The sequence below is a fragment of the Mastigoproctus giganteus genome, chromosome 1 (assembly GCF_048544385.1).
Source record: "Mastigoproctus giganteus isolate SK-2022 chromosome 1, ASM4854438v1, whole genome shotgun sequence".
NCBI classification, from domain to species: Eukaryota; Metazoa; Arthropoda; class Arachnida; order Uropygi; family Thelyphonidae; genus Mastigoproctus; species Mastigoproctus giganteus.
The window spans coordinates 5,476,150-5,501,695 of record NC_143575.1 but is presented as its reverse complement, the minus strand read 5'-3'; the positions used below and the strand labels follow the sequence as shown (position 1 = coordinate 5,501,695).

General features: G+C 37.1%; 1 protein-coding gene across 2 annotated transcripts in view; it reads right to left on the bottom strand.

Moving 5' to 3' along the window:
- pea (ATP-dependent RNA helicase pea) overlaps positions 1 to 25,546 on the bottom strand; it is a 358,942-nt gene that overhangs the window by 173,591 nt on the left and 159,805 nt on the right. For both annotated transcript variants that reach the window (XM_090371271.1, XM_090371265.1), the window contains exons 13-14: positions 21,320 to 21,467; positions 8,951 to 9,132 (exon numbers count right to left, since the gene is read on the bottom strand). In XM_090371271.1, coding sequence (XP_090227397.1) covers positions 8,951 to 9,132; positions 21,320 to 21,467 — 330 coding nt within the window. The remainder of the gene's footprint in view (positions 1 to 8,950; positions 9,133 to 21,319; positions 21,468 to 25,546) is intronic.

Here is a 25,546-nt window from a genome sequence, read left to right as displayed (position 1 = left end):
GACCAACTGACGATGTTACCAACAGCAAATTCAAAATGGGAAGCATTCAAGGAACTAATCTTGGAAGCTACCAGGCTTTACATACCACCCAAGAAATATCGTTCAAGGTTCAGGCCTAAATGGTTGTCAGATGAACTAATGAGACATATGGCAGAGAAGAAAAATGCATGGGATACATACAAATTAATGGGTGACATGGAAGCCTATGATAGATATAAGATGGTCTGTAACCAAGTCACAAAGGAGATTAGGCAGGCAAAGGCAGATTAGGAGAAATCCTTGGCAAAGGATGCAAAGAAAAACAGAAAAGAGTTCTTTACCTATTTAAACTCAAGAAGGAAAGGGATGAATCAGATTGGTCCACTGGATGCTGATGGTTCAACAGTTGAGGATCCAGCTCAGGTGGCTAACAATCTAAACGATTATTTTGCATCTACATTCACACATGAGGAGTTATTCAGGAAGGGGAATGTCGTAGGTGAAGTAAACATTGGCAGTGAGCTAGATTATTTTCTAATAACTGAGAGGAAAGTGGAGGAGAAATTGTTGAGGATAAACATAAAAAAGGCACCCGGGGTGGATGGGATCTATCCAGTTATATTAAAGGAGGCAGCAAAGGAAGTAAGCAAACCCCTAGCCATAGTTATGAGAGCTTCTTTGGACTCAGGGGAGGTACCCATGGACTGGAGATGTGCAAATGAAACCCCAATTCACAAAGGAGGATCAAAGGTTGACACAAGTAATTATAGACCTGTTAGTTTAACTTCGGTTCCAGGAAAATTAATGGAGGCACTGGTTAAAGAAGCACTGCAGGATCATCTGGACAAGAATTCAGTTATAGCTCAGACACAGCATGGTTTTGTTAAGGGCAGGTCTTGTCTGACCAATTTGATTGGATACTATGATGTAGTCACAAAAGAACTGGATGCAGGGAATAACTTTGATATTATATATTTGGATCTTAGAAAGGCTTTTGATACTGTTGCGCATGGAAGACTGCTGCACAAATTGGAGAAGTGTGGCATTGGAGGCAAATTGCTGCTATGGATAAAGGGATGGTTGAGTGGCAGAAGACAGAGAGTGGTAATCAATGGACACTGCTCAATGTGGACTAATGTTATTAGTGGAGTTCCTCAGGGTTCAGTGTTGGGTCCATTGTTGTTTTCTGTATTTATAAATGATATTGATGATGGTGTATCAGGCTTAATGTCCAAGTTTGCAGACGATACCAAGGTTGGCAGGGTTGTTAAGGAGACTATTGATACTATGCTGCTGCAACAGGATCTGGAAAGGTTGAGCAGATGGGCTGAGAGGTGGCAAATGAAGTTTAACATTGACAAATGTAAAGTACTACATATGGGAAACAGTAACCCCAGATCAACGTATCAACTCTGTGGTACTACGCTGACAGTGGTAGAGAATGAAAGGGACCTGGGGGTAATTGTGCAGGCAGATATGAAGTTCTCTGAGCAGTGCAGACGAGCTGCAAGAGTAGCTCATGGTGTCTTGTCAATGATATACAGGAATTTTTCTAGCAGGGACAGGGATGTGATTATTCCCTTGTATAAGGCATTGGTCAGGCCACACCTTGAGTACTGTATACAGGTCTGGAGGTCTCATTTCAAGAAGGATGTAGAGCTGCTGGAACGAGTACAGAGAAGGGCAACAAGATTAGTGAATGGAACAAAGGGTTGCTCTTACGAAGAAAGGCTTAAGTTTTGCAAATTACAGAGCCTGGAGACTAGGCATCGGCGAGGTGATCTGATAAGAGGTGTATAAGGGTTTGAATGGCTTGAGCATGCTCAATGCTGATGGGATTCTTCCTCTTGCTCAGAATAATCACCTGAGAGGGCATAAATTCAAATTGAGGAAGGACGGATGTCGGATAGATGTGCGGAAATTTGCCTTTAGCCAGCGGGCAGTTGGTTTGTGGAATAGACTCCCACCGCTTTTTGTTGAAGTTGATAGCCTAAACAAATTTAAGGCTCAGCTGGACAGGTATTTCGAACGAACGGAGGGGTGAAATGGGAGTAGTGGTTTTTTTTTTTTTTTTTTGGCTGATGCTGAATAAGCTTGCTTTCTTGCATCATATGCCTCTACTAATGCTAATGCTAACTGCATGGATGTTGTTGGACAGGAATATAGTAAAAACCTCACACAACAGTTTCTAATTCAAGTTCTGCTCACTAACAGAATATAAACTTATACCACAAAGCAAAAAACACACCCTGTGTTCATTAACTACTTCTCTTTCTCTCATATACTAAAACGTCTTAAACTTACCCAAAAAATCGAGGCCCCTGGACCTCACTGGATAACTGGATATACTGTGCATAACTGAAACATGGCACGAAAAGGGAAGACTTGGCTGTCACAGTATTCCCTGCTACTGATTATGTATAGGCTTTCACTTATAGGAAGTGATAGCAGAGGAGGAGGCATTGCCACATCCCTCAGTAATCTTCACCACCATACAACCACTCTTCCCCATTAGACTTCAGTAATACTCTTTTCTTTATGCTCCCTAGTGTCAAGTAAAAATCCCACAATTTTTATATTCCTCCTGTACCAACCTTTAACATTATCACAGATATTGCAAACTAGATAAACAGCTTGGAATCCCTCAGCTCTCCACTTAGTTATGGAGATATTAATCTGTTACCAGACTTATCAAATTTTAAGGACTTACTCCTCATCAGCTTGACAACCTTTTTCAATTGACATATTACTTGGTCTCAGCGTGAGATGTCACATATCCCGTTTGGTTCTTTGTCCACCACTTTAACTGGGCACAGAATCAAAAAAAATCACACTGGTAAATTTTAATGACTCTGGCAGCAGGTGCTAAAATAAGTAGACTAAACAGCAATGCAACTGCTAGCTGGTTTCTATCAGTCATGACAGTGAGTCAAAGCACTGGGTGCTTGTGAGTGTGCATGTGCACGAGAATGAATACAAGGCCCAATGTATTCATTCTATGTGCTGTCTATAGCACATAAAGGAAGAGCATAATTATGATAACAAATGGTGACATTTTATATAATTATTTTTTATATAATTTTATATAATTTAATTTTTAGATATACACTAATATTATTGTCATGGTTTTCACATACTTTAGTGAGTCATCAATTACTCCTAGAGGTTAATTTTGTTCATTTCACGTTGGGAACTGCTGCTCTATGGCACACACTACTGAAGAAACACCTGAAATAATCTTCTAATTGACCATGAATCCATCAGCTATACCATACAACCACCACTGCCATTGGTGCTCCACAGGAAAATATACAAATCACCAAGTTTCTGAATATACCAAAATATACAAATGCTGTATTTTAATTCCATGGTCAGTTCTAGAGATCTGTGACCTCAAAATTTTCATTAACCTGCACACCGGATAGCTATACATACTTTCGGCCTATATATCATCTAACAATATTTCAATATCTAACTGAACAAAAGTCTGGTGAACATTAAAATTAGATAATAGCTATAAGCTAAAACAATGACTGCCACATATGGAAATGTTCCCAAGATGCCAATGACTGGATTACATTATCATTCAACCATCAAAAATCAAAAGCAATCAAACCATATTGTGACAGTATGCTTCAAAGGAAGAGAACTCCCTAGACAGAAACATTACATGAATTTCCCCAAAAACCTGGACCCAACCACCGGGCTGAATCACATAAAAAGATTCATTAAAAATGATGACCTACAATTACAAATCTTCCCTATCTACAAGTCCAATCAATATTGAGATCCTATCAACCATACAAATCAACAAAGAGCAAAAAACCACAGCCATCAAATTTGTATCACAGCACCACCATCTTCAACCTGGATAGCATCACTCAATTCATTATCAGATGCCTTAGAATCCCTACAGCATGAACTCCCTCCATACATTCAATGATGTCCTCTCCAAATGTATCTTTCTATTCCAGTGGAATACTTATAAAATAAGACTTCTGGAAAAAAGTCCCAATCAGAACTTGTCAGTCTGATTGGTACTTTTTTGGCTAGTGGCTGCAGGTCTCAAATTTCCTCAGCCTTCTGAAAATCATGGAGAAAACACTCCTTAGATGCTTCACAAAAAAAGGACGCTAGCTGATGCAACCCATGCTGTTCCTGCAAGGTCCTCAATGCACCACTCGCAATAATGTATATTAACTTGGATGCAACTTAATACTCCATCAACATAAGGCCATGTGGGTTCATACCTTCCCTGTTATCTGACCACTTTCAGATAAATGCTGACTCTATATTTTCTCTCTGCACTACATCCAAACCAAACCATCAAGCTACATGATAGTCACCACTAGGAAAATCACTGCAGGTGTCCTACAAGGAGGGCTTTCTGGACTTTTCACCACCATACAACCACTCTTCCCCATTAGACTTCATCAGTTACAGAAATGATCAGAAAATATTTACGAGTCAGCTTCTGACAACCCAGCATAAATCAGTCAGGCAGCAGGGTCATAAATGCGATCTTTATTGTAAGGTAGAAAGGTTCATGGAGGTATCATGACTTGACAAACCCTTCAAGCATTCTAGAAAAGTGTGGTCTAGGAAGTGACCAAGGAAATCTGAAGTGCATGAGGTACTCCTGTACCAATTGTCTCAACACGTAACCTAAATCTCTGATGTAGTATAAAGCCAAGTTTCAACTACCATCTTGATATGTTTCTCCTCTACATCACCTAACTCTAGTGAAGTGCAAGGAAAAACATCCACAATACACAGATGACAAAGCCACAATCAATAACTATATCAAAACAACTGTCTACCTGTCATTTCTGAACATAGCAGGTATATGGGAAGGTAGACAGTTGTTTTGATATTAAACTTTTATTAACCTTTAATGAAAGGGCAATTAACATTTCCCTATCCCATCTGTTCATGTTCATCCAGGAACACTGATCTCTAATGACAGTCTGACTGCCAAAGGAGTCAACCTGTCTTCCTCAAAGCTACCCTAAAACTCCTTGCATTAACAAACATCATCATTTCACTGATAAATTTGTACCCTACAAAATTCTGCAGAACATCCAAGCCCTTGATGCAGTCTTCACCCTCTTTGTCAAACACAAAGCATATAGGAAAGAAATTCTGGCCCAAGTTGGCTCCCACCACCAAATACTTGTTGCTTTTGGGGTAAGCAATCTTCAGGCCCACAAAAATTAACCATAAAACATCTTAAGAAGAAAGTTCAGTTCAAGACCAAGATCCAATTACTGCTCAATTTGTTGTCAGTTTTCAATACCAACTATAAAGTTTTAATTTAAAAGTTTTTCAGTTGTTTGTTCTATAATATTATCTCCGTAATGATACTCAGTCTTTCTCCCCTCATAATACAAGTTATTTTTTATAAAATGTATAGTTAATGTAAGTAAAATGTACAGTATATTAAAATTTACTTATATATTAATGAGATTTTGGGACTAACAGATCAGTAGATCTTTATCAGATGACAGGTGGCCTTTATTAGCAAACCTATGCCATCCATCATTTCTAAGTGTGCAGTCAAGTAGTGCATGGAAAAAACACTACAAATTAAAACACCTAAGTTATGTATAGCTTTAATGTCTAATACTAGGGGATGTTTGTACTACACTGCAAAGAGTAAAGGTTACAAGGTTATTCAGTTAAATCCCATAACAACAAATACCATTTTAGTGAATGTTTCATTATAATGAAAATATTTCTAACTTCCCTTATTATCAGTGCTTTATAAATTGTTTGAACAAGAGTTTGGATGAAAAATCCAATTTAATAAATCATTTTGAAAGCTGATAAAACCTATGCATAAAATGTACTGTTTTAAAATTAAGTTTTTCACTCTAGAAACATTCCCATGGACAATTCACTAGATCAGCAAAAAAGCGTTAGAACAGTAATCTAAGTCAACTTAATGCAATCTACATCCAAATGTTTCCAACTGTACTAAAGCTGAATTTCTGTATTAACACTTTCGCTGCTAGCTTTTCAGAAAAGCTTTTTGATCCAGGATTGAGTCAATCTGGATCAGAAAAGGGTAGACACATTTTTGGGCTTTCTTCTTACTATGACTGAATTAATCAGCCTCTAGTGAAGGTTGTTTGACAAATCCTGTTTTTTTTTCTGTCAAATTGGATGAAAAAGTTCTAAAAGTAGGGTGGTTTCCCTTCAAGTGGATTAAAAATCTGATGCCACATATTTGTACGAGGAGGAAGCAAACATGTTAATGTGTGTGAAAATAATAAAATAAAAAATAAAAACAAAAATTGATGTATTAACATGTTTGTTATTGTTTGTTATTTGGTTTTTAGGAGCATTAGCAACTAAGGCCATATTGCTCCAGGATATGCGGTGGTCATTTCCTGACCTTTCCGCATCTTCCGTATTTGGTGGTGACGGGCTCGAAACCTGGTCTAATCAAGAAGCGTGTGCTATGCACTGCTGCTCCTTCCCACCTGGCTACGCAGGCACCTGTATTAACATGTGAAAAAGTAACTATAAGTTATATATACACTGGTGTTCAAAGAAAGTGCATCACCTAAGAATTTCACATTTCTAACCCTTTTTCGTGATGGTATATTACATTAATGACTAGCATCACAAATAGAAATATAAACAAAAGATATTTATTAATAGTTAAGGCAAAGTAATATTTGACAGGTGCTCTCAAAATATTCCAAAATGAGCATTTGCAACCTTTATACAACAGTTTTAAACACGACAATTATGGCTGAAATGTTATCAGAAGCCCTCAATTTGATTCACTTTATCATTTTAAATGGAAAACAATGAAAAGTTCAACAGGTGCAAACTAATATTTAGTCGAACTGCCTCTGGCCCTGATGACAGCAGCACATCGTTGAGGCATTGACAAGATCAATTTCTGAAGATAATCAGCTGATAGTTCGTGGTTCCAAACACAAATTATGGCTTCCTGAAGTTCACAAAGGGTCTTTGGTTTTTTTCTGGCAACTGCAGAGTCCACACAATGCCAACACTTCTCTATAGGATTCAGTTTCAGGCCGTTTTCTGGCCAGCTAACGGTTGTAATGGACCGTTCCTCCAACCATTTTTTCACCTGTAACAAATGTAAACACATTATTGTTGAACTTCTAATCCAGAAATGAAGCTAAAGTAAATACAGAAGTGTCTACTTACACTTTTCGCCCGATGACAAGGAGCAGAGCCGTCCTGAAAGATGTAGTTACTTGGCAGGTTGAAATGGTCTCTAATGGTTGGCAGTAATTTGCCTTCCAATATAGCCAGGTATCCATCAGCATTTACAGAACCTTTTATAAACTGTAGGTGACCTACTCCGCGATACTAAATGTTTTGTTTCAAGTGTTTCATGATATGTTTCAAATACATCATCTATGAGGAGTTTCTTTATTTGAAGCCAACACAAAATTCCTTTTTTTTAGTTTTGCATCTGCCAAATCTGTAAATAAGCAGAATCCACTTACTTCTTAATCCAGAGCATTAACAAAGTTCTTCATTCAGCAAAGTGTTATACACAAAGGTGAAAGAAGAACCTTTTTTGATTCAGCCAGTGGAACATATTTTACATTACTTCTCCCTCGTAAAAATAGTCTACTCTTTTTCGCACAGATGTACAATATGTTTTTCTGTTGCACAACTGTCCCACAAACAACAGTATTTTGTGAAACCTCCCTGTAGACTAGTGAGTAATTCAATATTATCTTAATATCACCACAGACATTCCAAACAAAGTCATGGTAGTTTATTGCATTTAGGATCGTGGACATACTTTCGTGTTTCTTTCAAGTCAACAGCATGAAATAAAGAAACTGATGGGACTGCATTTCCATTGTAACATTTTGCTACTTTTAAATTTAAAGTTTAAATATGATTTGTAATGCTATCTTAAACTATCTTAAAAATGAGTCATTCATTTTAAAACACTTTACTCAAACGTAATATACTACCTAGATCCTATTCTGTTTCCTTAGAAATGCTTGCCACTCAGAGTTTTTTTCTTATGGGCCATTTTGCTTTCCCTCTTAATTTTGAAGAATCAATAAATATATGCCAATCATTAGGATATTGTTCAATGCCCAGTTTATACAGAGGACCCTTAATATCTTTAGAGAAATACATATAATAAAACCTTATCAATTCAAAGTACCAAAATACATTTATTTCAATTTAAACCAGTTTGAAGTATAGATATATACATGTTCAGAATGTAACAATATTAACTGACATGTTCTGAACTTCTATATATAATTTGAACCCATTAAAAAAAAATCTTGCATTAATATAGTAAGGTTTATTTAGATTTATTTAGAATAACATTTATACTAAAATTCTATTTATGTGGATAACAATATCATCTCTAATGTGAGCATAAGCCCAAGGCTTGAAGACTGAAAGTCAGTCTCTGTTAAGGAAGGGACCAAAGTGTCCACAAGACAGAAACAGTCAGAACATATGAATGTGTACAATTTTTGCAGATAAAAATATCGTTTTTAATGTGAGCTTAAGCTAAACGCTTGAAGGCTGAAAGCCAGTCTCTGTTAAGTGGAGGGCGGGGGGAACCAAAGTGTCCCTAAGACAGAAACTGAACACGAGAATGTGTAAAATTTCACATTATTGGACAGGAATGCATTCTGTCTGACATTTTTTTTTTTTTTTTTTTTTGGCAGAAAAAACACACAATTTTGTTTAAAACATATTCCTCTTCATTTCTAATTTGTTTCTAAATAAGATAATGATCAGACATCCCATACTTCAGTTTGTGTGTTCAAGTGAACACACAAACTTTCTACCTTAATATGCATTGCTACAGGTTTATTAGATTTACTGACTTTCATTTTAATACACCTTTATTGTGATTATCTTATTACTATTTCAGTAATGACTTCTAACTAATTAAGCTAATTCCATGATTAACATAGTTACAAATAAAAATAAACCATACCTTAACTAATTCATCTTTTAATTTATATATGGGGAGGCTCTGTCTCTGTTCCAAAATAGTCATTTGAGTTTTTTTACCATATGAAGCTTTGGAACCACCTGTAATATGCTTCTTCCATTCAGGTAAGTCTTGTGTAGATAAGCCAATTCCTCGCATATTGGCTGCTAGTGTGCGCCCTTCAGCTACATGAAAGAATAAATAAATAATAAAGGTCAAGTGACATTAAGATATGAACTTCTACATAATTTTAATAGTAATAATAATATTAATAATAATAATAATACATAAATCACTGCACATCCTATCTTTCCATGAAGATGCAGAATGGCAATCATTTATGGAAGCATAAAGTATTTTGATGACCAAACAATTCAGTGCTGTATACCAAAAAAAAAATTTTTTTTTATAAAATATATTAGCCTTGGCAATCCTTTTAATTTATCTTTATCCATCCTACTTTAATTTATCTTAGTAAGATAGAACTCTTTATTGTATACAAATTGCATACAAATATATCATAAACTTAAATAATACAATCAACTTTCAATGCTGCTTAATCAAGTAGCAGTGGTTTTAATACTTTGTGGAAGAAAGAAAGCACTTACTATACTGAGAAAGGCCATATGCAAGAATAAACAAAAAGTAGCACACAGACTGACTGAACTAAGGAAGGGTTTAAGAGTGCTCATTAACTTTAAATTTTCTTTCAGGACAAATTCCTTTGTAACACATCAACAAACTCATAGCTTGTGCCAATTTAAAAACCTTTCTTCTGCAATGCTTTTTTTTAAGTGGTGATTAGCCACATTCAAGAGCTTAGGAAACACAGTTAAATTTCTTCTGTTTCCTTTACATATTTCAGCTTAATTTCAAGAACTAAAATTTTTTACATGTTTTTCTGTCATACTTCCTGCATTTTCCACTTAGCTGTATTTATTTCCTCAAATTCCATTATTTTTTTAGCCATTTCTTTCTTACTTACTTGCTTGCTTTTCCTTTTCGAGAGCTATTATATATCCTTTTTATGCAGTCCAAATAAAACTCAGCATTTCTTAGTAGGATGGACAAATTCTGTCTTATTACCATATTGCTTGAGAGCATCACTTCACTTTTATTTTCTACTTGAGAAGCCTCAATTTGCACATCAGTGAATTAACTTTAATATCCACTGGTATAAATGACATCTAATTTTAAGATATCTCTTAAAACTTCTATAGTTATCATATACTTACACCTTTCAATGGGTTGTGCACAAAAATATTTCAGCAATTATCAACATCCTAGTATTTCTTTCCAATAATATAACTTCCTATAGCAATGTAATGCCTCTGACCAGTAAACATGAGTTGATATTTTCCTTTTCAGGTAATGACAATTTCAAGTTGTATTTCACTAGTAACTTCAAGTTCTTTCACAGGAAGTTAATCTCCTCTTTCAAAAGTATCAATATTTAAATTTCCTTGGAATAGATGAATTGCTTCATCTTAGAAATATGTGAATCAGTGGCTCTTCTTTCTGATGTTATGGTTTGTTATGTTTGTTGTTAGGGGCATTAGCAACTAAGGCCATATTGTTCCGTGAATATGCAGTGGTCATTCCCTGACCTTTCCGCATCCTCTGCATTTGGTGGTGACAGGCTCGAACCCCGGTCTAATCAAGAAGCGTGTGCTGCGCACTGCTGCTCCTTCCCATCTGGCTGTGGAGGTGTCACCTTCTTTCTGAAACAATGTAGTAAATCTGGTGAATCTCAGACCACTGGAAGTGATAAATTTTAATCAAATTTTAAATGACTTCAGAAGGCACTTTTTTTCTTGGATGGGATATGTATTGTTTAAAGGCTTCCTATTGCTCCAAGAAGCACTAAACTAGTAACTCAAGAGTCTGCTACTGATTTGCTTTACAAAGTGATGTTCTGGTAATCCCATTTTATTCAGAATTTCTTAGATATCTTCCCAATGTGAAGGCCAATTACTGAGGTAGTTGTGTACTAAATTTATTAAATGTGATGTATGCTATCACTATTCAATTTTTTCCAGTCCTTTTTGGAAAGCATTTTGAATCACATGTATACTGCATGATCCAATGTCAACAAGTCACTTACCTCAAATACTTTTAACTTCTTCCTCATTCAAAAGCAAAAAACTTTTTTTTTTTTTTTTTTTAATTTATATTTGGACCATCCCAGAAAACTGTAAGAAGTTTAGTTAGGGGCATATCACCATTAAATCTTTTGAAATAAAAGCACTTTTAGAATGTATTTATTACTAATAGAGTCTAAATATCATATATTTCTCCACAGCATAAGGCAATGGTTAAGCCACATCTTGAACTGCACACAAGTTTGAAAGCTTCATTCTACAAAGGATGTGAATGCATTGTGTTGGGTATAGAGAAGGGCAACAAGATTAGGCAGTGGCACAGAAGGATACTTTTACCAAAAAAAGACTTCAGTTCTGGAAATAAAGCACCTGTCAGGAGAGCTGAATGAAGTGTTGTCTTTAATTAAGTGTTGATTAAACTAAATGCTGACAGCATTCTTACTCTTTCTTGGATAACACATAAGGAAACAATAACAATTTAAATTGAAAAAAGATAGGTGCAGGATAGATATATGAAATTTGCTTTCAGCCAGAGAATAACTGATTACTGTTTGAAAACCTTGCCCTGCACAAACAGCTTCAACTTCTTGAATATCCACCACCAGTCCCTTAAATACTGAACTCCAGGTAATTCTCCAAAGGGACAAAATTAACTTAGTTAATTTCAATCCTTGTACACCTCAATCTTGTCTTATATCTTTCAAAAAAGAGTCTACTGCTCCTATGCTTATGACACTCAGATTTCTAGACAAGATTAAATATCTCTATTAGGGATTAACTTGAGTTCTAATCTCTCCCTTGGCATAAGCCCATCACAAATATTGCTTCCTCTGCATCTAAAAAACGTGGTTTCCTCTTTAACCCTCAGCAGTACTTTTCTTCTAAACAACTACTCACTGTACAAATTTCAAATCTGCCCTACCATGGAATATTGCTACAAAAGAGTCAGGCTAATTAACGACCCATCTCTTACAAGTCTCTCCACTATCTGTCTCATAGATATTCTGTTTCTGCTCTGCTGTATACCTTTTGTGCACTATTCTTTTGAATTGGCTTCTGTAATTCTTCACTCTTGTCCAAAAACATACAGCAACCAATCAGCATTCATTTACTAACTCCAAACTTACAGAACCAACTTTTCTTCTTCTTTATCTCTCCAACTTACTTTTACAGTTTAAACCCAATATATTTTATACACAGTTAAAATAATACAGTAAACTATTGCAAAAATATATATATACACAATTTAAAAATGTTCCGCAGATGATTCCACTGGTACACTTTGTCCGGAATGTTTTGTAGTAATCCAGCAGTAATCTGCCAACATACTTTCATTCCAGAAACCTTGTAGCAATTTTTCCATTGATTTAATGTCTTGACAGAATCATTCCCCTACTTGTAACTCACCATGCCAAGGATTTTGGGAAAGAAGTCTAAATGTGAATACAAAAAATGATGTTTCAGTGACATATGGCATCTCATTTTTTTTTTATATGCATTGAGCAGTTTCTGAACCCCATCTTTGTATGTGGGAGACCTGTGGTTACCCATCTACTTGTTCCTGGCTCATATGCACTCCTTCTTTCAGGCCAGTCAAGTCTGATGTAATGGTCTGCAATAGAATGGCTGCCCCATAGGCATACGAAACAACATTTTGTAAATCCTCTTTGCATGCCTATTAACAAACCAATAACTTTGGGGTTACTGCAGACATTCCACTGAAGAGTGCTGTATTGAATTGCTTTGAGTAGTGTTTTCATGTTATGGAATGACTGCTTTAGTTGAACAGAGTGAGCAATGGGAATGGATGGCTTTAAATTCCCATTGTACAAGAGGTCAGTCTTCAAACTTTCATCACTGTGAGGAACTGATGAAGAAGAGAGGCACCACTCAGATGTTATGTGTACTTGTGATAATTCTATAAAAACTCCATTGATATGATGGCAGTAGCAGAAGCAGACCATTTACTCTAGAGAATTTCACCAAAACTTGATTTCTTTTTTTGACAGTGAGACACTTTGATTTTCTTCTTAACCAGTGTTTCTGCTTTAGTCTCAAGGAGAGAAGTCTGGCTTCATCGTTGGAGATAGATAGATCTCTAATGAGGTCATTTAATTCACCTTGGGTAAATAGCTCCAGTTCTGACGTCTGTTTTGTTTTGTGTGTGCGTGCACGCACACCGAGGGTTGGAAGAAGTTCTCAGGTCTTCACCAATCACATCTTGATCACATTCTGTTTAGTCTTCTAAAGCATCTAGTCCATGCTATGGAGGTCCCAGCTTTGTCATACTGTCATGATGAGGGATTGGTTTCCTCACTAAATCCAGGTTCAGATAAACAACTTTGGCTCCCTCCATATCATTGGCTATGGAAATGGCATTGACCTTTTCCTTTTGTTCAACCAGTCATGTAATCCATTTGAAGCACTGTTACAAATAACATGCAGTGCCAATGCCTTATTCTAGTCCATAACTGGTAACTTATAACTAGTAAATAATCCAAATATACACTGTGCTGCCACTTTATTAGGTACACCCCTGCTGTGCATACAAAGGGTGCATCCCACAACGTTGCAAGTCACACATGACCACAGTTGTGGATATAAATGCAGCAGAACAACCTTTCTACTATCAGTTAAGCGTACAAACCATAGCAAGGGTGGGGGAAAAGGAGTGATCTAACAGACTTCGAATGTGGCATGGTAGTAGGTACAAGACATGCTGGACAAAACATCTCTGAACTGGCAGTTCTCCTGAACTTTTCATGCACCACAGTTTCAAGGGTGTATCCACAATGGCAACGAACAGAAAACATCCTTTCAACAGCACTCCTGTGGAAGAAAATTGCTTGTTGATGAGAGAGGTCAGAGGAGGATGGCTAGAATTGTGCAAGCAAACAGATGGGCCACAATGTCGCACATCACGTCAGAATACACCCTTGGTGCGCAGAACAAAATATCACAAGGACCACTAGTCGCACTTTGTCACGAATGGGCTAGAACAGCCGACAGCCACACTGCATACCTTCGTTATCAATGAAGAAGAAGAGAGCACACCTCCTGTGGGCAGAGCAACACCAGCACTGGACTATCGAGGATTGGAAAACAGTTGCTTGGTCTGACGAGTCAAAGTTCCTGATGCATCATGTTGATGGAAGGCTCAGAATTTGGCGAAAACAACATGAATCCATGGACACGTGGGAGCAGTGTTATGGTGTGGGGAATGTTTTCTTGGCACACGTTGGGTCCATTGATACCCATAGATTCATGTCTGAATGCCGCATTGTACTTAAGCATCGTTGCTGACCAAGTGCACCTGTTCGTGTTGACAGTTTATACTCAGTCAGATGGTTACTTCCAGCAGGATAATGCTTCGGTGCACAAAGCCTGAATCACTATGGAATGGGTCCAGGGACATGACAATGACTTTTCTTTGCTGCAGTGGCCTGCTCAGTCTGCGGATCTCCAGTCTCTTGAATATCTTTGGGATGAGCTGGAAAGGGCTGTTTGCTGCAGGCCCACACCTCCATAGAATCTCAAGGAACTGCGTGACACACTCATGTCCGCATGGTACTCCAATCCTGCACAATGTTTTCAGCTTTTTGTTCAATCCATGCCTAGACGAATTTAGGCTGTTTTGAAGGCTAAAGGAGGCCCAACACACTACTAGGTAGTGTGTACCTAATAAAGTGGCAGCACGGTGTATATCATGATTGTATGTCATTGTCATTATTGGGAAAGAGCTGCACATATAGCAGAATTGGTTGGAATGATTGTACACGTCTAGGCATGACAAAAAATGCATTTCAGTATTTTACTGTATCTTACCCGAACCAATATAATCAAATAATAAAATTATGAAATAACTAGGATTCAGATACATTCAAATAATTAGATCATCATGAATGTATAAACAGTAATAATAAATAGACAATAATTATATTCCTGTAAGTTGTTTTGAATGGGCATGTGGGTGGTATAATCAGTCTCATAATGTTCATGCAGCAATCACATAACAAAAACTATCAAGTCAGAGGAAAACCAACACCAGATATGGAGCCAATATCCAAAGATCTGTCTAATTCACATTCCTTCCCCCCATACCCAAATGATAAATACTTGTTAAACTGTGCTATTACAGAGGATGAAAAGATGATATTATTATTATTTTTTAATTTTTATTTTTTTTTATTTTGCTGACATTGTATAGGCTTTCTTCCATCATTTTCCACAACACTAACAGATGATATGACGTGGGCTGTGCCATAATTAACAATTATTTTTTGGTCTGATATATGAATTAAGTTTTGTGAATTATGTGAATAACAGCCATAATTATTCCAAAAATATCTTTAACCAATTTATGATAGTATAATAGTAGTAGTAGTAATGGAGGCATGTGATGCAAGAAAGCAAACATAGGAGCTTATGTAGCATCAGCCCCCCCCCCTCAAAAAAAAAAAAAATTCATACATTCATTCTCTCTAAAAGTTTGTCCAGTTCTTCCTTGAATTTATTTAAGCTATCAACTTCCACAACGGCAGATGGAAGTTTTTTCCAGCAATTAACCACCCGCTGGCTAAAGGCAAATTTCTGCACATCTATTTTACAACTGTCTTTCCTCAATTTGAACTTATGCCCCCTCGGGTATGCAACTGATATTGTATTTCACTCCTTCAAAGTGATCGGCAGCTACTAGATTGAAGAGGAAAACAAATGTTAATCATTCCCTCATTTGGTGTTCCGGCCACTCAAAGTTTTTCCATAGGATTAAGATCAAGCTTCATTGCTGAACAGGTCAGGTCAATACAATGTTTTCCTTCAACAAAGTACCAACAAGTTTGGCTTTCTAGCTTAGAATGCATAATTATGTAAGGATTTTACAAAGCAAATATAACAATTGATCTCTCCAAAAAACAAGCAACCCCACATTGTGGTGTTTCCTCTTTTAAACATCACTGTGATGCTGCAGTTTGATAAGCAGCAATCACTAAATGTTCTTCAACCCACACTGAATCATCTGACATGAACAGCATGTAATATGATTCATTAATCTATAAGACTCCTTTCCATCATTCCAGAGTCCCAGAACAATGGGAAATATTACACTCCAAGTTGTCTACCTTCCTTTTATCTAAATGTAGGTATGCTTCAGGGAGGGCACTGCACAGGTGTGAGCTTGTAAGAACCTAATAAGAAAAGTACCTGGGGTGGATGAGATCTATCCAGTTATAATAAAGGAGACTGCAAAGCAACTAAGCAAAACCTTAGCCATAATTATGAGAGCATCCTTGGACTCAGGGGAGGTTCCCATGGACTGGAGATGTGCAAATGTATCACCAATTCACAAAGGGGGATCGAAGGGTGACACGAGTAATTATAGACCAGTTAGTTTAACTTCTGTTCCGGGTAAAATAATGGAGTCACTGGTTAAAGATGCATTGCAGGATCATCTAGACAAGACGGCAGCAATAATGCTTGTCTGACAAATTTGATAGGATTGGTTTTGGTTTTTTTTTTTTTTTAGGAGCATTAGCAACTAAGGCCATATTGCTCCGGTGCGGTGGTCATTCCCTGACCTTTCCGCATGCTCCGTATTTGGTGGTGACGGGCTCGAACCCCGGTCTAATCAAGAAGCGTGTGCTACGCACTGCTGCTCCTTCCCACCTGGCTACGGAGGCGCCTTTTGATAGGATATTATGATGTGGTTACAAAGGAACTGGATGCAAAAAATAAGTTTGACATCATATATTTGGATTTCAGGAAAGCTTTTGACACTGTTGCGCATGGAAGATTATTGTACAAATTGGAGCAGAATGGTATTAAGGGTAAGTTGCTACAATGGATAAAAGGATGGTTAAGTGGGAGAAGACAGAGGGTGGTAATCAATGGGTGCTGCTCTTCGTGGACTAATGTTATTAGTGGAGTCCCACAGGGTTCAGTGTTGGGTCCACTGTTGTTTTGTATATTTATCAATGATATTGATGAAGGTATATCAGGCTTAATATCGAAGTTTGCAGATGATACAAAGGTTGGCAGGGTTGTTAATGACAGTAATGGCAGTGCGCTACTGCAACAGGATCTAGAAAATTTGGGAAGATGGGCTGAGAAGTGGCAACTGAAGTTTAACCTTGACAAATGCAAAGTACTGCATATGGGTAGAAGTAACCACAGAGAAACATACCAACTGTGTGGTACTACACTTAAGGTGGTAGAAAATGAAAAAGACCTGGAAGTAATTGTGCAGTCAGATATGAAGTTTTCTGAGCAATGTAGACAGCCTGCTAGGGCAGGTCATGGGGTTTTGTCAATGATATATAGGAATTTTGCTAGCAGGGGAAGGAGTTGATTGTCCCTCTGTATAAGGCAATGGTCAGGCCACGCCTTGAATACCGCATACAGGTCTGGAGGCCTCATTTTAGGAAGGATGTAGATTTGCTTGAGCGTGAACAGAGAAGGGCAACAAGACTGGTGAGGGGAATGAAGGGATCCTCTTACCAAGAGAAGCTTAAGTACTGCAAATTGCAGTGACTGGAGACTAGGCACCTGCACGGTGATCTGATTGAGGTGTATAAGGCCTTGAATGAGTTGAGCACACTGAATTCTGATGGGATTCTTCCACTTTTTCAGATTGCAAACCTAAGGGGACATAAATTCAAATTAAGAAAGGACAGAGGGAGAATAGATGTGTGGAGATTTGCCTTTAGCCAGCGGGTGGTTAATTGCTGGAACAAACTTCCATCTGTTGTTGTGGAAGTTGATAGGTGGAATAAATTTAAGGAAGGAATGGTGTGATTTTTTTTTTTTTTTTTTGGCTGATGCTGCATAAGCTCATACACTTGCTTTCTTGCATCACATGCCACTACTACTACTAATTTTCAAGTACAATAGCAACCCCTAAAGGGAGGAAAAAATCAGATATTGGTTTCAATTACTGCATACTGGGTGTCTTTTTTACACTCAGGTTGGAGAACTTAGATTCTCCTTGTATCTCGCTTTTTTTTTTTTTCGTCTCTGGGTAGTAAACTGAAGAGATTATAGTATTGTATATATTAACAAGGTATACAGAGTGTCTCAAATATATTGGTACAAATGTTTAGAGGAGGTAGGTAACATCTAAAGGAATGTGAATCGCATAGGAACCCATAACCGGAAACGTCACCGTAAGTTGGTAGACGGCGCTGTTCATCAGTTCGCGAGAGGGGAAAATTTCTGGTTTATACGAACTGTGAGCTGGCAGACATGCACCTAGTGTATGGATTAGCAGAGGGCAATGGACATGCCGCTCAACGAATTTATGGAGAATGCTTCCCAGACAGACATGTACTGGACCACCGTTTGTTTGCGCGTGTGCATCAAAATTTGTGCGATTATGGGTCATTTAGAGGTAACAGGAGTAGTGCTGGCAGACCACGTTCGACGTGATCTGCCAGCACTACATGGAAAAAAGTGCGTTGAATGCCGTCCAGAATAATCCTACTACCAGTACACATGCCGTTGCCTCTGCCTTAGGAGTGCCTCATTGCAGTGTACAGTGTATGTGTCTGACTACGATTCCTTACACCCCTTTCATCTCCAAAAGGTTCAGTTACTGCTCCCCCAAGATCATCCTGTACGTGTGGCTTTTGCACAGTGGTTTCTCCAAGGAAGTGTTCAAGACAAATTTTCCAGCCTGTGTTCTGTTCACGGATGAAGCTTATTTCACTCGGGAAGGCTCATTCAATCAGCACAATGCTCATGTGTTGGCTCACGACAACCCACACAGTGTGCGCCCCCATGCGGTACAACATCGCTTCGCAATAAATGTGTGGGCAGGTATGGTCGGTGACTGCTTAGTCGGCCCATACATGTTACCATCCCCCATGAACTCCGCTAAATATCGGATCTTTCTTGAACAAGTTCTACCAGGGTTACTTGATGATGTTCCAGAAAATGTGAGACACAACATCATGTTGTGTCTCACATTTATGGAAGGTGTGTTCGTGACCATTTGAACAGGCGTTTTGGGCGTCGATGGATTGGCTGTGGTGGATCTGTTGTCTGGCCCCCACGCTCACCTGATTTCTTTCTGTGGAGCCCCTGAAATCTATCGTGTATGAATTGCCTGTGGAGACGGAAATGGATCTTGTGGCGAGATTCTTCTGCGCTGCTGCTACTGTCAAAGAAACTCCAGGTGTGTTTGATCGTGTCCGCCAATCCGTGCTGCGTCGGTGTCACGCATGCATCGCATCTCGTGGTGGAACCTTCGAGAATTTGTTTTCACATCATGAAATGCATCCATCTTGTACTCCATTGTTAATATTATGTCAAATAAATGTTTGCCACTAATTACTGTCTTGTGTCATTTCTGCTTCTTGTGCCTCTGCTACTACTTTCCCGTGATGTTTTCGGTTATGGGTTCCTATGCGATTCACATTCCTTTAGATGTTACCTACCTCCCCTAAACATTTTTGAGACACCCTGTATAAGAAAAACAAAACAAATATTCAAACAGTTTAATTAAAAATTATTTAAAAATTTAAATTTTTTTAAATTTTTTACAGAGCACACACCAAGTTCAGGTAGGCACCAATGTCAGTGTAGAACGTGGCTGTGAGGTCTAGGCAATATGACAAATGGTTTCAACTTTACTTTAACCATCGAATACTGAGAATTATAACAGTTTTTGATAAAAATATATATATATTTTTTTATATTGCAAGTTATCCCTTTTTATGTGATTGGTGCACTTCTTTTGGGATTTCTCTTTTAATCCAAATTACCATTTCGATTAACAATAGATTTTTGCAATAATCATCTTTCCCTCCCTCCCTCCCTCCCTCTCTCTCTCTCGTCACACAAATATTTGAAAAGGTTTTTATCTCTGAAGTTCTTTCTTGCTGATACTTATTCACACAACTGACACCAACTCCCACAACTGTAAGTAACATTTTTATGTGCTTCTGTTGTATAGTACTCGTAAAACATTCAACTTTAAACTTGTTTTCTTCCAGTCTGCAGCACTACCAATAGTGAAGTGGTGATAATTCAACTAATATTCAGTGCTCAAGTCACATGTGAGAAAGTAACTGCATATAATAAATAAAATGTATATGGTTAAGTACAGTAATATAATACAAAATAATTAAAACAAGTAAAATAATACTACCAATAATAATGGATTACAGAACGACCGTGTATATGAAGGATTACAAATGAAGGTAAGTGACGTTAACAGTTTTTTTCTTTTACTATTTAAATGTTGCATTTAGTAGCTGTACTTTCCAATGGCTCAAAAGTTCACAATCATATAATAGTATAATAAATATAGTTTAAGTGTGTGTATTTTAATAGTTTAAGTGTGTATGTTTTCAGTTCTACTGAAAACATACACACTTCTTGGCAGACTAGATCATTTCTCATTCATTATCTTTCTTCAATATTTTTCATAAAATGTGCAATGGTTCTTTGATTCAAATAGTTTGCATACAAGAATGGCAACTAACAACTACGTCTCTCTACACTCTCATAAGTTTTACACTGCAATTCATACTGGTTACTACTGTTACATATGATACTTTTGAAAATTTTAAAGTTTTTCCTAAATTGCATATGGCTGGTCTGGCTTATTTTGCTAGTATTTGATGAGTTGTTTGTTTGATGTTTACTTGAATTTTTTCAGTACATCAGTAACTATGGCTATAGGGCATCAAGCTTATGGTGGAAGATAGCATTAGCATTAGCATTAGTAGAGGCATTTGATGCAAGAAAGCAAGCTTATGCAGCATCAGCCAAAAAAAAAAAAAAAAAAAAAACCACTTCCACTTTACCCCTCTGTTCGTTCAAAATACCTGTCCAGCTGAGCCTTAAACTTATTTAGGCTATCAACCTCCACCACAAGGGATGGAAGTCTGTTCCACCAACCAACCACCCACTGGCTAAAGGCAAATTTCCGTACGTCTATCCTACATCTGTCTTTCCTCAATTTGAATTTATGCCCTCTCAGGTGATTTTTCTGAGCTAGAGGAAGAATCCCATCAGCATTGAGCATGCTTAAACCATTCAAGGCTTTATACACCTCTATCAGCGAGGTGATCTGATAGAGGTGTATAAAGCCTTGAATGGTTTAAGCATGCAAAGGTGATGTATCTGATACAAAGGTGATGTATCTGATGAGTGTTAAAACATTTTTGTAAGTGTTTGATAAAGTATATAATACATAAGATACAAATACTCCACTACTATTTCAAATATACATTTGTTTTTGATTCAAAAATTTTGTTTAAACACCTACCATCAGGGAGTGGATCAATCCAATGCTTGTTTAAACCAGCAGGAATAGAATCCATCTCTGCTTCCCTCTGTTGCTGTTTTTGTTCCCTTCTTTCCTTTGCCAATGCTGACTGCATCATAGCAGCCTGTGCTAATGATCCATCAGGATTCTGAAAATGATTTAGAACTTAATTCACCCAAAACTTCAAATTTAATTTATCACAAATAACACAAATCAATAACTTGTATGTTTAATTATCCCTAATTACATCATAATCAAGAGTTTTTTTATTTAAGTTTAACAAATCCATACAATTGCATGTATCTCCAATTATACTTTAAGGAGCAAAACATAATTTGGATAACATGTAGATCAGAAGCTTAACAATAGATGGCAGCATAGACTGTACAAAAATGCACAGTGGCATTGGCATTACTGTGCAAGTCACTTGTGAAGTATATCTGTTGTTGGGGTTAACACCATGGTGTTAATGACAACTGAAACATATCTGTTGTTGGATTAACATCATGGTATTAACCCAACAACAGAGATGCTTCAGTGTGGCATGATATTTCAAATTCCATTCCTCTGAAGAAGTTAGACAGGAATGTAGACAATTTAAGACACATGAGTTACCAAATAATCCGCCATATGGAAGTTAATTAAAAAATTTCATGAGACCTCCTGTCTAACTGACAAAACAAATCATGTAACAACAGGCCTAAAATGACTGTCTGCCACGACTGCAACAGAATCTGAATGAATCACTCCAAAGATTATTCTTGAACTGAACGAACCAGACAAAGAAAAATGCACTGCAAACTGTAAGTGGTTCCAGCAACACATGGCAACAGGAATGGAAATCTCAGATCATACATTCTTTGCAGACAAATGTGTGATTCTATCTGATTAGATTATAGCAAACTCAAAATACAAGAATTTGAGCAACGCAAAACCCACACAGTATACGTGAGATTCCACCGCATTCCATGAGAGTCAGGTAAGTGTAAGGGATGCTATTTTCTTTACAAAAAGTAAGAAATTGCAACAGAATATCATACAATCTCTAAGGGACCTTAGTTGCCAAGACCACAACTTTCCTCTCCTGATTTTTTCTGTGGGACACATCTTAAAGACTGGGCATTTGTGAACAATCGAGACATGACTGAAAAACAAAAGGGTAACTCACTGAGAAAACCAACATTTCCCATGACATGCTTCACTGCATCACCAAAAACAAGCTGTCCAGTTAAAGCACACTTAGCATAGAATGGTGGGCACTTTCAATGTCCCTTATGTGTATTGTACCTGATACAACAGACTACACATTGGTTCAGCAACTTTAAAAACACACCTTTACCTTGTTTGCTATTTTAAAGAATGAAAACATTTTGAGCATGCACTTATACTGTTATAAAGTAACTGAAGAATTAACTCTTGCAAAATATCATGACGGTAATCAACTCTTGGAAATTTCATGCTCTATATAAATCTATATAAATGCAAAGAAAACTAACCAAAAGTTGCCAATTTCTCACCAAAAATATGAACCTGTCTCAAAAATGAAATCTGATGTTGATTCTCCACTTGCCTCTGTCTTAATACATTTAATTTTAAAAAGCTCCAAGGGGCTGTGTATGTTTTTTGTGCAATGAGATTTATTAAGATGTAACAGAAACCTGTGTCTTGGGTTGTGACAATGCCTATTTCTTCTGATTTCCAAGGTTTTTCATGTTTTCTATTATTGAGGACTCAGTTTTATGACAATCCTGTGTCTTCCTCTGCTTAGGCACAAATCATAAAACATTAGAAAATGATGCAGGCTTTTCCATAAAAAGTGATTTCTGTTTGCTTAATAATTATCAGTATATGTAGGATTTCATATCTGTCAACTTTTAGAAATCAGAATGTGGAGAACTTTCAATACAGATCAGTTTCCTTGCAAGAATGTGCCTGCACAAGGTTCCACAATATTGTTGAAAATTAAGTTGCATAAGCATTTTCTGCCTCACCTAAGTTGCCTAACTCTTGCCACTGGTCTGCCCAAGTTTAAATTTAATTTGCTAATGTAAGAAGACATGTACCGCAACTCCACGACTCTAAAATAAAAATTAAAAAAAAAAAAAAAAAAAGAAATTAAAAATTTTAAATAAAAAAAAAAGTGAACAAACATTTGATGACTGTTCACTTAAAACAATCATCACATTTTTGATAATTTGTTTTTATTCCAAAAATGGAAATAAAACAAATTATCCCCAAAATCAGATTAATCTGAAAAGCAAGTATTAATAAAGATCAGGTCATCTTGTTCAAGTAACTTAATCATCCTCTGCCACAGAGTAAGCAATAATGACTTCCCCAGGGGTTTGGTGCTGGGTCCATTGTTTTCTGTATTTATAAATTATAACCGCAATTCTAATGTATTCACGCAGTGAACTACCTACCCAGTTGATAGAAGTACCTTAAGCTGTCATAATCATCTTTCCTGAAATTAAAATCCAATCCTTTGAATTTAAAAATGCTACCCCCTCTCCCCTTCATCTTGAATTATCCTGATTTTGGCATTATAAATTTAGATTTCAGCAAAACTTCTGACACTTTTCCACATGAAAGACTGCTGTACAAATTGGGGCAGTGTGGCATTAGGGACAAGTTAGTGCTATGGATAAAGGGATGTTGAATAGTAGAAGGCAAGGGTTGTCTTCTACTATTGAACATTGCCTTACATTGCCTATTAATTGCTATTAATAAGCAATTCTTTTCTTGGACTAATGTTATCAGTGAAGTTCCTCAGGATTCAATGCTGGGCCCCTTACTGCCTTCAATATTTACTAACAATACTGATGAAGGCATATCAAGCATACTGTCTAAGTTTGAAGATTATATTTGGCAAGGTGGTTAATGGTAGTAATCAAGGCATACTACTGCAGCAAGGCAAAGAAAAATTAAGCAGATGAGCTGAGAAGCTGGAAGAATTTTGCCGGCAGGCACAAGAAAGTGAGTTCCCATTGCATAAAGCAATGGCTGGGCTGCACCCAGTGTACTACATACAGATCTGGAAACTTCATTTTAAGAATAATGTGAAACTGGTGAAATGGGTGCAGAGAAGAGAATTAAGATTAGTGAAGGACACAATATGATATTCCTACCATGAAAGACTTCAGTTCTGCAAATTGCAGCACTTGGAAACCAAGAACCAGCAGGAGACTTGAAGTATTTAAGGCTTTAAATTGATTGATAAACTAAATTCTGATGGCATCCTTATTTTTTCTCACATATAAGAGAACATAAATTTGCTGAAAGAGGATGGACACAGGACAGATGTGCAAAAATTTGTTTTCAGCCAGAATAACTGACTGTTGAAAGTTGTTTTTGCTTTGTTAAAAACAGCATCATTGTTCATCCATGTTCTCTCCCCATACTGATTACTTCCTGTACCCCAAAATGAAAACTCCTGAAGAGAGATAAATTCATCTCTAGAGCAAGGATGTACTATGACAGATGCAATGAGAAAAGATAGAGGGAAAGGTGTGAAGGACTGCTTCCAGAAAGAATGATATTTCAACTGGCAGTAATATGTGTGCTGTTGTTGTTGTTGTTGTTGTTGTTGTTTGTTTGTTATTTGGTTTTTAGGAGTATTAGCAACCAAGGCCATATTGCTCCTGGGGATATGCGGTGGTCATTCCCTGACCTTTCTGCATCCTCGTATTTGGTGGTCACGGGCTCGAACCACGGTCTAATCAAGAAGCGTGTGCTACGCACTGCTGCTCCTGCCCACCTGGCTACGGCGGCACCTATATATGTGTGCTAGAGAAGAAAAATTAATTTGAGGGTAGCATGCATTAATACTCCTCATCACAAGTAACTTGACATCAGCACCAGTTCCAAATCTTTTTTTGATTCTGCAATGCATTATAAAGTAACACAGACATATACTGTACTGTCATTTTCAGGACCATAAGATGCACTTTTTTCTTGGAGAATGAGCATGCAGTGATGTTATATCTTTAGCTGTAGTTAGAGAAAGTATGGTCAAAACTTGCAAGTGGCTTTCTTAAAAAAGTTAGCTTTTTTAGTATGTGACCATTTCAAATCTTATATAATGGAGACAACAAAAAGAACAGATGCTGAATTAAACATTGAGTTAGCTGTCATTTCAAGAAGTCTTAGTCAGCAACCATCTCAATAAAAAAAAAAAACTTTCAACAGGTTTTCTGCCAGAATGCAAGCCTGTGTCAAAACGGATCA